The 14,279-nt window shown below is 52.3% G+C and overlaps 1 protein-coding gene and 1 non-coding gene across 7 annotated transcripts in view; one reads left to right on the forward strand and one right to left on the reverse strand.

Moving 5' to 3' along the window:
- Window positions 1–12,923, reverse strand: part of COBL (cordon-bleu WH2 repeat protein) — a 270,241-nt gene extending 257,318 nt beyond the window's left edge. For 2 of the 6 annotated variants that reach the window (XM_060632143.3, XM_060632144.3), the window contains exon 1: window positions 12,495–12,923. In XM_060632143.3, coding sequence (XP_060488126.3) covers window positions 12,495–12,535 — 41 coding nt within the window. In that variant the 5' untranslated portion in view covers window positions 12,536–12,923. The remainder of the gene's footprint in view (window positions 1–12,494) is intronic. The other 4 variants (XM_060632150.3, XM_060632147.3, XM_060632145.3 and 1 more) reach the window with 3 other exon arrangements.
- On the forward strand, window positions 2,160–2,244 carry TRNAR-UCG (transfer RNA arginine (anticodon UCG)). Its single transcript has one exon. It is a non-coding gene; the product is annotated as a tRNA-Arg (tRNA).
- Window positions 12,924–14,279: the final 1,356 nt, after the last annotated feature.

Consider the following 14,279-nt stretch of genomic DNA (forward strand, 5'->3'; position numbering starts at 1 on the left):
GGTCACCATCTCACGGTTCGTGAGTTCGAGCCCCACGTCAGGCTCCGTGCGGACAGCTCAGAGCCTGGAGCCTGCTTCGCATTCTGTGTCTCCCTCTCTCTCTCAAAAATAAATACGCTTTTAAGTAAATTAATAAATAATACATTAATAAATGAATAAGTAAAGCTGCACAGCCCCGCAGTCTCCGCCCTTCAGTCAGCCGGAGGTCTGTCCGCCCAGCGTCCTACGAAGGAAGGATCCTGGATCCTCACACCCTCTTCTACTCACAGCGGTCCCTCCCACAGTGCTGGGTCTCTGCCTCCCCACCTACGCATTTTATCTAAGTGTCAGCCTCAGCGCAAAGCGTGGTAAGCGTTTCCTCATCTCCCCCTGTCCACAGTCATGGCCAGAAGACCTTCCTTTAGGTTGGTTTTAAGGGATCTTTTATGTCTCGTCTTGGCCTGGTCCCTCTCTGGATTCTCCCCGGGGCTAGGAGATGCTTACGGAATAATCGTGGACGGGCTGGCTGGCTAACAAGGGGCGGGCGTCTAGCCTCACCCCCAGGATAATCAATGTGGAGGCGCCACAGAAATAAAGCAAGGGCGCCATCACTTCTTAGAGGTCAACCTGGATGGGAAATCCCGCCGGAAGACATTCTGCTGCTAAGACAAAGGGAGCAGACCATCCGTTATTTCCCGAAGAGTCACGATGCTGGTGATGGTCGTGCTTTCGAAACATAGGACTTGACCCGCGTCAAGCACGAGCTAACTCGCTGGCTCCGTCTTCCCAAAGCCGGTCTGTGACAGTGACCGTGCATCACTCGAAGCCGCATTCTCGGAACTGAGCTATGGATGTTGCCATCACCGCCATAGAAACTTCTACTCTGGAACTGCCATGTTTGAAAATACAATAAAGGGATGGCCACCGGAGCCTGGTTACAAAGTTAATACAACACACGGTAATTTCAGGGCTGTGCTCCTACACCCACTTGCATGGACAGAGGTGCAGAAACATGCTACGCCCTTTATAAAAATCTGGATGTGGGTCGAATATGGGTGGGAAAGCCTGTCATCCAAATCCAGTGACAGGTCAACATGCACATGTGCCCTGATGTGACCAGCAAGGGTGCAATGTGGGGTAGGAGGCGGTGGGTGGCACCCCCCCCAAGCCTCCTGGGCTGAAGGAGAGGCAGAAACAGAGGTGGGGTCAGCCTGTTCAGCGTCGTGACCTTCCCTTAGCTAAAAATAGAGTCATTTTAAGAGGAAGTTGGCCGGGGCGCCTGCGTGGCTCAGTCAGCGGAGAGTCCAACTCTTGATTTCGGCTCAGGTCATGATGCTAGAGTCATGGGATCGAGCCTTGTGTCGGGCTCCACGCTGAGCGTGGAGCCTGCCTGGAATTCTTTCGCTCTCTTCCTCTGCCCCTCCCCGCCTACTTGCTCTCTCTAAATAAAATTTTAAAAGCTAAACAACAAAACAAAACAAAACAAAACAGCTCATTCATTGCTTCCCACCAACCTCGCCAGTTAAAGTCCAAACCCTGACTGACACACAGATACCATATCATTTTAAAGTCACAAAACGAGCGGTAGACATCAAGGAAACATTTCAAACATGGAATTTTCCCCCGGCGACTCCCACTCAGATGTGCCCTCTCCAGAGCAATGTTTTCCACAAAAGCCCTGTTTTTCCAACTTTGCGGATGTCAGTTCTAATGGTTGGTTGTAACTGACAGGGTGGGGGCAGGGGGAGGGTTCCGCACAGGTTAAGTAAAACATCATCAAGAGGGCTCAACTATTTTTGTGAGACAGACTCAAACAAGTTTTAAAACTATCAGAAGAAAACAGATTGAGGGATGTTTAGCTTGCGTAGGCCCCAAATGAGCTAAGAACGTGGCGGGGGGGGGGGTGCTTTGCGACACTTTTTTAGCCCCCAGCTGGATGCCAGGTGGGGGGGTTAACCATCAGCTCCTTCAAGGTCCCCTGGTGTCAGAACAGATGAGCACAGGGGCGCCTCAGTGACTCAGTCAGTTGAGGGGATGACTCTTGATTTCGGCTCAGGTTGTGATCTCTCGGTTCATGAGGTCGAGCCCCAAGTCGAGCTTGAGATTCTGTCTCTCCCGCTCTCTGCCCCTCCCCCCATCAAAATAAATAAACTTAAAAAGAAAAGAAAAAGAATGGGGGTGCCTGGGTGGCTCAGTCGGTTGAGCGTCCGACTTCGGCTCGGGTCACGATCTCGCGGTCCGTGGGTTCGAGCCCCGCGTCAGGCTCTGCGCTGACAGCTCGGACCCTGGAGTCTGCTTCGGATTCTGTGTCTCCCTCTCTCTCTCTGCCCCTCCCCCTCTCGTACTCTGTCTCTCTCTCAAAAATAAAACAACAAAAAAATTTTTTTTTAATTAAAGAAAGTAAAGTAGCGAAGTTTCCAAACTAACTTTTCTGCTCTGTGAATTGGAGACATGATACACGCTAACCTCACCATGTAGGATGTGTTTTTCCACTGTGGATCGGTGTAGACACATCTGGGAAGTGGTAAAGGGGACTGATCTACGGCAGCTGGACAAGAGAAACACTCACACCTCATGACCCCCTCATCAATGCTTTTTATTTATTTTATTTATTTTTTTCATGAACGCTTGTTTTTTTTAAACACTTATTTCTGAGACTGAGAGAGACAGAGCATGAGCAGGGGAGGGGCAGGGAGAGAAGAAGACACAGAATCCGAAGCAGGTTCCGGGCTCTGAGCTGTCAGCACAGAGCCCAATGCGGGGCTCGAACTCCCAAACCGTAAGATCGTGACCTGAGCCAAAGTCAGATGCTTAACTGACTGAGCCACCCAGGCGCCCCTCATGAACGGTTTTTAAATCAAACCACTTCTACGTCATCCTTTCTGCAGGCGTTGTCAGGACACGGGTAACCTTTACGATGGTCATTTGGAAGCAGAGGAGGAGAAAGTTTTCAATCCCACCCCGAACTGAGCGTCCATGAGAATTGCAGACAGCGGGAAGGGAAGACAGGTGGGTGGACGGGGGTCTCAGCCAGCAGCTAGCCTCCGTGGCCGATGTCCCACTTTTTGCCACAGGGACCCTGTCTCCTTCCCACCTAACGGTTTGTTTACTGCACATCAGCGGATTGTGCTTTCAATGAAGAGGGCTCCAGCCAACAAAACTACATTTAAGTCTCGAACATCAGCCACACGAACAAAAGTATACACTTCTGCCATATTATCCCTCTCACCCGAGCTATTTTTACACTCAGCTCCCAAAACACTGGGCTTGAAAAAACTTCCAGGATCTGATTTGGGAATCTGCTTCTCTGCCAAGTGCTGCAAGTGATTTTAAACTTGACATTGATCCCCACATATCCAGGCACGCACACGCACACCCTCATGCGTGTGCACACATGCACACATGCGCACACACACACTCACTCACACGTGGCTACACGCACACACACAGTACCCACATGCACACAAATACATGCACACACACATACGCACAGGCACACACACTCTCTCGCACATGCATTCACAGCCCGTTTTCCCATCAAGTTTCTGACCTCACTTTGCTAAAACTGTCCAAGCTCTTTACACGTGATTGTAGGGTCAAGGTATTTCCTTCTTCCACCCTTTGACTCCTAGGGCCACACAGCAGCACACACACTGCGGAAAATGCAGGCACGTTCTCCCCATCCCACCCGATGCCCAGGCCAGCGGGGAGGTGGGAAGCCCTGACTGTCCCTCCTGGGCCACCCCCACGCTCTGAGATCCTCCTTCCTCCCACCCTAGCAGGCTGGCACCATCCTGAACACGCAAAAGTGGGTGTGGCGTGCATGACAAGAGCGGAGACCTCAGAGACAGAAAAACTGTTAGTGCCCTGCTGTGCTGCAGACAAAACGCCAGGTCCACACTGGCCTTGTGTGTCAGAGCGCTCTCTCGGATGGATGGGGCCGGGGTGCAGACGTTTCCACCTTCTCAGTGCTGAGGACAGCACGTGCAGGGAGACTGCTGCCCGAGGATGCCGGCTGCCAATCGGGCCCGCGTCAGGTGGACCCATGGCCACTGCAGGGAGCCCTGCACCATTTTCTGTGACTTAACGCTCACAGCAAACGAAGGACACGTTTTCCAGCAGGGGCCGAGGAACTGCCGGGGCACCCATTCTGAGACAGCTTGGGGCCTCTCAGGATCCTGGAGGAAGGCGGAGGGGCACGTCACCCACCCTGTCTGCCCACCGGTGCCAAAGCTCCCCCCTGCCTGCCTGGGGAGTGGGAGATGCTCCCTGGTTCCTGTCCCCTCATCCTCCAAGATTTTAAATGGCCAGGTGACTGACACAGGGCCATGGCGAGGATGTGGAGACCCTGGGACCCTCATGCAACGTGGGTGGGAATGTGCGATGGTGCAGCTGCTGCGGAAAACAGCATGGAGGGTCTTCAAACATGCAGCCGAGAACTGCCATCCGGCCCCGCGATCCCATTTCCCGGGGGACGCAAGACCAGCAAAAGCGGGGACTGTTGCTTGCAAACCCACGTTCACAGCGGCGTTAGTCATGACAGCCAAAACGTGGAAGCAAAAACGTCTACCAGTCTCAGCAAGGAGGAACGAGCGGGAAATAGACATTACAGAGACTCACTCAGCCTTAAAAAGGAAGGGCAACTTGGGGCGCCCGGGTGGCTCAGTTGGATACGTGTCTGACTCTTGATCTCAGCCCAGGTCATGACCTAACCATTCGTAAGTTCGAGCCCCGCATTGGGCTCTGTGCTGACAGTGCTGAGCCTGCTTGGGATCCTCTCTCTCTCTCTCTCTCTCTCTCTCTCTCTGCCCTTCCTCTGCTCATGCTCTCTCTTGCTGTCTTTCTCAAAATAAGTAAATAAACATTAAAAAAAAAAAAAAAGCTAAAGAAAGGACATCCTGACAGACACCACAACATGAATGAGCCAGTCCCCAAATGCCACTGTGTGATCCCACCCCTGTGAGGTCCCTAAGGGGGTGTCACACTCTCAGGCACCCCAAGTAGAAAGGGGGCAAGAGATTTAAAGAGGCTGGGGGGAGGCGGATGGGCAGGTAGCGTTTAATGGAAGAAAGTTCCGGAGAAAGTTCTGAAGATGGACGACCGCATAACAGTGTGAACGTACCTAATGCCACCAAACTGTGAGACTGGTAAATGCTATGTTATGTATAGTTTACCACGATTTTTTAAAAAACAAACAAACCAAAAGACAGATTGGGTTGGTGGAAAGAAGGGAAGGGATACGTGATGGAACATTCAGCTCAGACGCGAGAGCAGAGGCCGTGACCTCCATCCCTCACCCCTCCTCGGGCTGGGCCAGGGCAAGTTCACGGGGCACCCTGGCCATGGCAGAGCATCAAGACAGAAAGAAGCAGGTCCCCGAGGATCTGGCACCCCCCTCAGCCTGTTCAGGCTGCCACAACCAAAGGCTGCAGACTGGGTGGCTTGTAAACAGGGGAAGTTTACTGCTTACAGTTCTGGAGGCTAGAAGTCCAAGGTCAAGGTGCCAGCGAGGTCTGGTGGGGCCCCTTTTCTGGGCTGCAGACTTCTCCCCAGGTCCTCATGTGGTGGAGGGGCCGACAGAGCTCATGGGTCTCTTCGCAGGCAACAGTCCCCATCAGGAGGGCTCCCCCTTCATGACCTGAGCACCTCTCACAGCCCCACTGCCCAGTACCACCCCCTTGGAGGTCAGGTTTCTACATATTAATTGGGGGGGGGTGGACATAAACATCCAGATCCCAGCCACACCTCGACGCCAGCCCGGAGCAAGCGAGGCAGACTTTCACGTAAGGGTGATGGAAAATCATCTCCTCTTTCAGACGCTATCGCCGCGGGTTGTCTAATACTTTACGTCCCTCAAAATAGGACACCTGACACCTCCCGGGTCTGCAAAGAATAAGTCTGCACAGCTGGCACACCGGGTCAGTTTAAGGAAAAAATTCAATTTTTTTTTTTTCAAGAAGGGATTGAGAATTTCTGGGAACACTTGGAATCCCAGGACTTTAGAGCTCACAGGAGGCTTGAGACCATCCTAACAGTTGTCCCATGCCAGAGGTCCCTGCCACGACACTCACGGGGTGACGTCCCTGCCTCGGAGGAGCTCAGAATTCAGTGGGTCAGAGACAAGCAGGTAGGAGATGCTGCCCCCCATGGAATGCTTTCTGAAAGGGGGAATGGACGGTGGCAGGGCAGCAGCTGGAAGAATGAGCAGGAATCTTCCAGGCTGGGAGACGAGAAGCCAAGGGGAGGCCAAGAGGAGAGGGGGAAGTTTGAGAAAGCAGGGGACGTTCCAGTTCAGGAAGGACAGAGGGACAGCAGCAAAACAGCAGCAGATCTGCTCAGGCCACTGAGGCACCACTGGCCACGCGCAATTCTTTATGTTTAAATTAATGAAAATTAAAAAAAAATTTTTTTCTTAATGGTTTTTATGTTTTATGTTTTTAAATGTTTTCTTAATTTTTTTTCTTAATGTTTATTATTTTTGAGAGCGAGAGAGACAGTGTGGGGGGGGGGCAGAGAGGGAGACACAGCATCCGAAGCAGGCTCCAGGTTCCGAGCTGTCAGCACAGAGCCTGACGGGGCGCTCGAACCCACAAACTGAGAGATCATGACCCGAGCTGAAGTCGGGACACTCAACCAACTGAACCACCCAGGCGCCCGTAAATTAATGAAAAATTTAAAAGGGAGAAATTCAGTTCCTCACTCCAAGGGCTCCGTGGCTGCCGTACTGGACACAGACACATAACATCATTGGCCTGGCAGTTTTGTTAGTGCTGGGCTGGGGGACGGGCAGGAGCCACCTCGGGACGGCTCCCTGCAGGCCCGGCTAAGAAGGCTAAACTGAATTCCGCATGATTGACCCCAAGACCCAGGTCTTCCTTTCCCCTGGGCCTGCCTGTCAGGCTTTGGTAGGAGGAAGTCAAACACAATTCCTGCCCAGGCACAGGCATCATGGACTAGAGCCACGTGGTCACTACCCTGTCCTCTGTGCCCAGTGAGAGTACGAGCACGTCCACGTGTGTCCCCGGAACAAGGACAGTTTGTTGTCCCCAAGGGAAGTGCCCCTAAGACAATGGTTCCTCATCTGGGTTCTTGGGTAACAGTGAGAAGGAAAGGGGTGGGGGGGTGGAGATCCATGAGTCACGACTCCTGACTTACTGGGCTCATCTTTGGGGATTTGTGTCATTTTTTTGGGGAAAAGGGACAAGGACTTCGACGATTTCCCTAAGCCAATCAATGTCTCTTCAAAAGGCACTGCTCGCTTTGGTGAAGGTGGTGTAGGAATCTTACAGGAGTGTCTGTGCAAAAGCGTTCGGGGTCTGGGAATCTGTCTAATCAAAAGCACATAAATGAAATACATGTTGATGGTTGAAAAGCTTTTTCCTCTTTTCCCTTTTTCTAAAAGAAATGGTTTTCGCCATGGACCTTATTCTAATCAGACTTACCTGTAGAAAATAGGGTCTTGGCAAGGGAGCAGCTCCCCACCTAATTAGGGAATCCAGATGCAAGTGTGTAAAAACCGCTAGAGGCCACGAAGCATCGCCCAGCTGGGGAGGTGGGCTCTCTCCAGAGGGATTTTCTCAGAAGCCTGGGACGTTCTGGAGACAGGCAGGAGGGAGTACGGACGTTGTTGGGGACCCACTGTCATTGTCACCCCAGAGTACACAGCAAAATCTAGTCTCGAACAAATACCGTTGGGCTTTCAGAAAGGATCATCAGCTTGGTATAAAGCAAATGAAACCAAATAAAGTGCGCATGAGAAAAATGCGTAATGTTACTATGGGAAGAGACTGGCACAAAATAAAGCAGTGTGGAAACATAAAGGAAAAGTGACATAAGAGAACACTGGGGTAAACACTCTCGGGACACAGTGAAATGAGAAAACAAAGGTATAAAATGCGGGGGGCGGGGAGAGCGCTAACATTTAAAATGCGCTTAAATCAATGAAAATCATAAAAACAGTAAAAAGGGATGTCATAAAAGCTCTCAGCGAGTCAGGAGTTCAGATGTACTGTTATAGTTCAAAGTAAGCGAAGGAAAAAAAAAAACATTAAGTATAATTAACCAACGCAGAAAATCGACACGGAGATGAATGGACGGGATTTAGGGAAACGTCACCTAATAAATACGCTACGTGTGTCCTAGATGTTTTCACTTAGTTCAAGACCAAATCGCAACCAAGTGTTTCTATACTGTAAATGCGCACATCCTCGACCCTGCAGGCTACTTTGGCATCAAATACTTTTCCGCTCACTGTTCAAAACCTCCGACCACTTATAAAATTGGGGTTACTGATTAAGAACAAAGCATGAAACGCCTGGAAACCCAAACCACTTATTATGGTGTGCAGACATAGCCTATGATCGTTGCTTTCTAAATAAGCATGGACGCGCTCTTGGGTGCACACAAGTTATGACTTCTCTTTCCAGGTCCCAAGCGAAAAAGACCACTGAAACACAGACATGCACGTGTCCAGAGCGGTCAGCCACTTGTGCTCAGTGACAACCGGCTCTGCCAGGCCCCTGATCCAGGGAAAGGCCGTCCAGGGAAGAACAGAGGAGGTCCAGGACGTAGGAGAGAGGCGACATTGTACGGATATCCACACACCCAATTTAAATCATAATTGAGCTCCATCAACCTTACACAGGCACTGAGGAAATATTAAAAGTGCCCTAAGGTCATTTGATAGTGTCACAGGGGAATGTCCAACTCCTGGAACTTATTCAGAAAAACTATAATTACAAAAGAATAAAATTCCTTAGGCCTGCTTTCCACATCCCATCAAACAATATCTAACATTACAGCCTTAAGTGAACTGCCTCCCAAAAGTATGGTTAAGAAGTAACATCTTTGAAGTGAAATGCGAAACGTTCAATGTAGCAAATCATTAGACTATCATTTTAAAGAACGTAAACATGCCCAAAAGTCTAGAATGCTTTTTTAATTTTTTTATTTTCATTTTTTTAATGATTTTAATGTTTATTTTATTTTGAAGGAGAAAGAGAGAGAGAGAGAGAGAGAGAGAGAGAGAAGCAAGCAGGGGAGGAGAAGAGAGAGAAGGAGAGGGAGATAATCCCAAGCAGGCTCCACATTGTCAGCACAGAATCTGACGCGGGGCTCGAACTCACGAACCATGAGATCATGACCTGGGTGGAAACCCAAGATTCTGACGCTTAACCAACTGAGCCACCCAGGCACCCCACAGAAACCTGTCTTTTAGAAAAGGCTAGAAACCTAACCTTCTTTCTTATTTTAGTACACATTCATTAATATTCATTAACATCTGTATGCTTGTATGGAAGACCTCACTGCCATGGTCCATGGTCACTGTCAAGACAGCAGCTCCTATACTTTATTTTTTGTTGTGGGGGGGTGGTGACAGGGCAGAAGCAGCACAAGTTACCCACTTCCATTAATTAAAAAAAAATTATTTTCTTGTTCTAATAACTTGATGGAATCCACACAAACTGATTCAGAGAAATGAGCATCAGCTATGCCTTCGTGAAGCTCGGATCCTGACGAAATTGATTAGCAAACTTCCACTGGTTTTTATGTAAGCATGGTCCTTGAATGCGGCCATTGAGCGAATGCCCCGGCTGTTTTGACATTTCATGTCACTGGGGACTATTCTATTCTACAGAACTCCGTGTTTCCTCCATAGAAAAAAATTAACCAGTACCCTGCCAACCCCCAGCACACTGTCCCATTCACAGAGGGCCGAGAGGGAAGGTTCACCCTGGGTTCCGTGACCACCCGCCAGCGGCAGGGATCTCATAAACACTCAAAAAAAAAAGAGACTAAAAGTAAACAGATAAACTCAAAGTTAATCTTAAATGGACTTAAGTATATTTAAAAACTTCACTGAAAGGAAATTTGTTTTTCCTGGTAATTCCAGAACATTCTGACACCCCAACTGTGCTCTAAAATTCCTTAGAAGTCACATCAAGTCGACTTGTCACTTTTTGCCTCTTCCTAAAGGAGTCAGTTTTTTTCCCAGTTAAGTTAGTCACAAGTCCTTGTTTTCATGAAATTACTAGTAAAAAAATACAATTTCAACCCAACTAATTGGGTTGAATAAAGAGAATTAGTAACCACTTATTAATAATTTAGTGGCATTTACAATCTACAGCCACGGACAGATTATCCCCTCAGGTCCCCTCAAGAAGGGCTTCTTGGTTTGTAGTATGAAATCTTTTTATGTCACCGGTCCCTGGTCAGCCCCTTTCTACATACCGCAGGACGGCAAATGATTCAGTCAACAACAAATTCACCACATCACTCACTTGGATCATGTGGGAAAACGAGAGCCTGCTCCAAGTTTGATCTGATAGTCATCGCGTGCAGTATCAGGCAGAAAACAAATTTCCCCAGAGCACATGGCAAGCACTGCCTTATCCTGCAGCAACAGAGGAGCAGATCAGGGAAGAACCAATGGCACCTGACCGCTACCAATAATCTACCAAAGCCAGAAATTTCACATCCATATCCACCCTCTCCGGTAGGCAGACAAAGCACCTAAATTATATAAAATATTCAAAAAGCCCAAGACCATTTCTTTCCTCCGATTTTAACACACAACAGCTTAATTAATCATGTAATTCCTACCTGGGAAATCCAAGCACATGGATATTTTCTAGGAGCTTCTTCACTACAGGGACGGAAACAAATGGCGGACGATAAAATAACTAGGAATTACAGAAGCTAAAAGCTGCGTGTCTACATCTCTCGGACAAAGACGTTCAAGCAAGCAGATCAGAGGGAAAGAACTAAATGTACGGGTAGTGACCACTGCCTATGTTGTCATTGTATCCACAGCAAAAGCCCTTGGTTCCCCAGGGGAAGACTGAGATGTGAAGTCCAACCAGAGCTCAGACAAGAATGGCTGTGGAGTCCCCTCTTGCCCATACAGCACCGGGGAGCGTGTGCCCAGGTCAGGATTCGCCACTTCCCTTCCATAATCAGATTCCCTTCCCGGCCTTCACAAATAATCTCTAAATTCAGTTCTGCTGGCCTCTTACAATTAGCTCTCCCCTTCATACTTCCCCTCCTGTTACGTGATAGTGAGAAAAAGATTCCCTCTCCTTAAACAGGCTTATTAAACAGGTTCCCAAAGCGACAGGTTTAAAAGTAATTCTGAATCATGCCATTCGGGAGGCCCGTTTCTGTGAAAAGGGATTCCCCACTTTATTTTCTTTTGGGGAAATGTTTGTTCAAATGCAATTACATAACCACCACTAAGTGCACTGAAAAAAAAAAAAAAGAAAGAAAGAAAGAAAGAAAGAAAGAAAGAGAAGAAAAAGTTCTTTTTAACATTCCTCGGCTCCGGGATTATTTGATTTGCTAACCTGGCTCACTTTTTCCTGGCATTAAAGAGAGTTAAAAAAAAAACAACAAAAAGAACACGTTCGAAAACCTTTTGCAGACTTGGGCCACACAGCGGCCATGGGCACTCCGGCAGGGTGAGTCAGTGGGACACAAGTGCAAAGAGAAGAGATTAGTTGTCCCCACAGCGGAAAGTGGGCCCATTCGTAAGCAGGTGCAGGACCCACCCAACCGCTCATTCCATTCGCAAGACTCATGGCACACTCGCCCCAGGCCAGCGAGCGGGTGCGCGGGTCGCAGGGCGCCGCCGCAGTGTCCGCACGGGCCTCGCGTGACCCCGCGGCCTGGTCTGGGGGTGCGCCGTTCAAACTCCGGCTCAGGGTCCTGCTAGCGTTTCCCGCACTGGGGCAGGTACTCTGCGAGCAAAACCCGAATGTGGCGAGCAATCGCTACACACAAGGTGTGCGGGGATGGAAGCGGACACTCGGACAGGTTTGGGCAGCCGCAGATCCGCGCAGGCAGGATGCACGCCCCGACCTCAGCTGCGAAGTCGGGGTCTCCTCCTCGGGTCCGTGCCCTGCACACTGTCCCGGGGAACCGCGGAGAAGCAAGCCGGGGGAAGGGGCGCAGACGTCCGCAGAGCGCGAGGACAGTGCCCTCTGCACGACCGCGCTCCTGAGGGCGGACCCAGGCGTCTGCGAGGTCCCGGAGCGTCCCCTTCATCGCGGGGAGGAGCGGACCGTAACCCGCCGACCGCGGCGGGGCGAGCGGCGACCACGGGAACCCGGGGCAGACGCCGAGCAAGCGGGTAGCGGGGCGGGAGTCCCAGGCCGGGTCTCCCACCGCCCTCCCGGCGCCTGGGGCGATCGCTCGGGAGGTGGCGAGGGCTCTGCCAGCGGGGACCCCCCAAAAAGGGCGCGCGCACACAAACACCGCCGCGCCGAGCGTGCCCCGGCCTCGGCCTGACACTTGTTACCTGGGCAACGACCCGGGCGCACTAAGTACACAAGCCCCTTCCGCGGCGAGGGGCGCGGACCCGCGGGCCGGAGAGGGGGCGCCCCCCGCCCCGAGCGCGCCCCCCCCCCGCCCCTCACGGCGCCCGCGCCCCCCTCCCTCTGCCCCGAGTGCGCGCGGCGCGGGCGTCCGGTCCGAGCGGGGCCCCGGCCAGCGCGCCGCCCGGCCGCCCGGCCACTTACCCGGTGGGGGGCTTGGCCGCCAAGGCGCGCGGCGCGTCCATGGAGCCGACGGGGCGGGGGGCGCGCGCGGTGCCCGGGCCCGGCCGAGTCAGGCGCTCGCTGCCGCCGCCGCCGCCCTCATTCACTTTTTCCGCGCTGACCCATCGTCCTCCCACGCGGGCCGGCGCAGGACAGCGGCGGGGCGAGCGGACGGAAGGGGCTGGGACGGTCGCGGGCGGGGAGGGGCTGGCGCGGGGCGGGGGCGCCGGGAGCAAGGTGCGCCGCGCCCACCGGAGCGCCGCCCCCGCCCGCCCGCGCGCGTCCCGAGACGGGGTGGGCCGCGCCTGGGCCCCGGGGGCGACACCCCGCCCGCCGCAGCGCCCCTCCCGGGCCTCTTCCCGGCTCCTCCACCCCGCGACGGAGCGCGCCCCGGGCTGGGCGGCGCGGGGGATCCGGAGGCGCGGGCCGCGCCCGGGCGGGGAGGAGTTGCGGCAGGGGGAACCACCTGGCCCCGGCGAAGCCCTCGAGGGCGACGTGGGCGGACCTGCCGGGGAAGGACTGAGGTTGGAGGATGAGAAGCGAGTGACCGGTGTCGCTGCCTCTGCCCTGGAATCTCACCGAACCTTCCTCCGTGCCGGGCTATCTGAGGCGGCGGGCCTCAGCGTGGGTCCCTGGCCAGCAGCGCCTGGGAACGGGGTACAAATGCAGATTCGTGGCCCCTGCCCCGACCTAGAGAATCAGAAACAATGGTGGGGGGGTAGCAGGAATTGGGTTGGAAGCGTGCTCAAGTTTGCCCAGCTGCTCTGTGGGGCGCCGCGTACTGGGTCCCAGGGCAAGCAGTAGGCTGGAGTGCCCGGCAGAGGCAGCCCCGCCTGGGCCCAGGGCAGGGCAGCGCCAGGTCCCTGATCTAGCCCAGCTTCACCCCACACTCCACCTAGCCCGCCCAAAGCAACAAACAACATTTGGACCGGGGTGCAAGTCTGACCTCCAAAACGGACACTTTCATGTGGTTCCGACCAACCAACTTTTCCAGGTGGAAAAGACGCAGGCTCAAGTGAGCGCGCAGAATGATGAGCCCTGGAGGAGGTGACCCCCTCAAAGCTTGTACTTGGGGGCGGTATTCCCACGCCTGCCTGAGCCTTTCTCCGGCTGGGCCTCAGCTGTCTCATTAACAAAGGGAGGAGACCGGTCTAGACCCAGAAGGCAAAGTCTTTGCCATGACCCCCAAGGCCTTGGCTGCTCAGAGGTTGGTGGTCCCGCCCCACCTCCCCCCACCCCCCCCCAGAACCCAGTTCCTTCCTGTGCACCTGGCTCTGGACCTCAGCCTCCGGTTGTTCTCCAAATGCCTGAAAACTTTCCCGCCTCGGGCCTCTGCCTGGAATGTTCTCCAGGCTGCAGGCTGCCCCCTGCTCCCTGCTGTCTGTTCCCTGCACCCTGCTCCCCATGTGGAAGGGAGGCCTCCCCTCAGCCCTCTGTGTGAAAAGCCCAAACACATTGCTCTGCCTCCCCTCCTTTATTTTCCTTCTGTGCATTTATCACTCTGTGTGTGTGTGTGTGTCTGTGTGTGTGTGTGTGTATATGCCTATATATATTTTATATATAATATATTTTATATACAGATTTGCTGTTTGTTTACATCTAAAGATGTTTATGTTTGTTTACATTTAAAAATAAAATGTTACTTATAGGTGTATATATAAATTTTATTAACCTTAATGTAAATATGCAAATAAATGTGGGTTTATACGTTATATATCAACAGAATATACATAATAAGTACGTGTCATATTCAGCACACAGTTTGCC

Source organism: Panthera onca, chromosome A2 (genome assembly GCF_046562875.1).
Source record: "Panthera onca isolate mPanOnc1 chromosome A2, mPanOnc1 haplotype 2, whole genome shotgun sequence".
NCBI classification, from domain to species: domain Eukaryota; kingdom Metazoa; phylum Chordata; class Mammalia; order Carnivora; family Felidae; genus Panthera; species Panthera onca.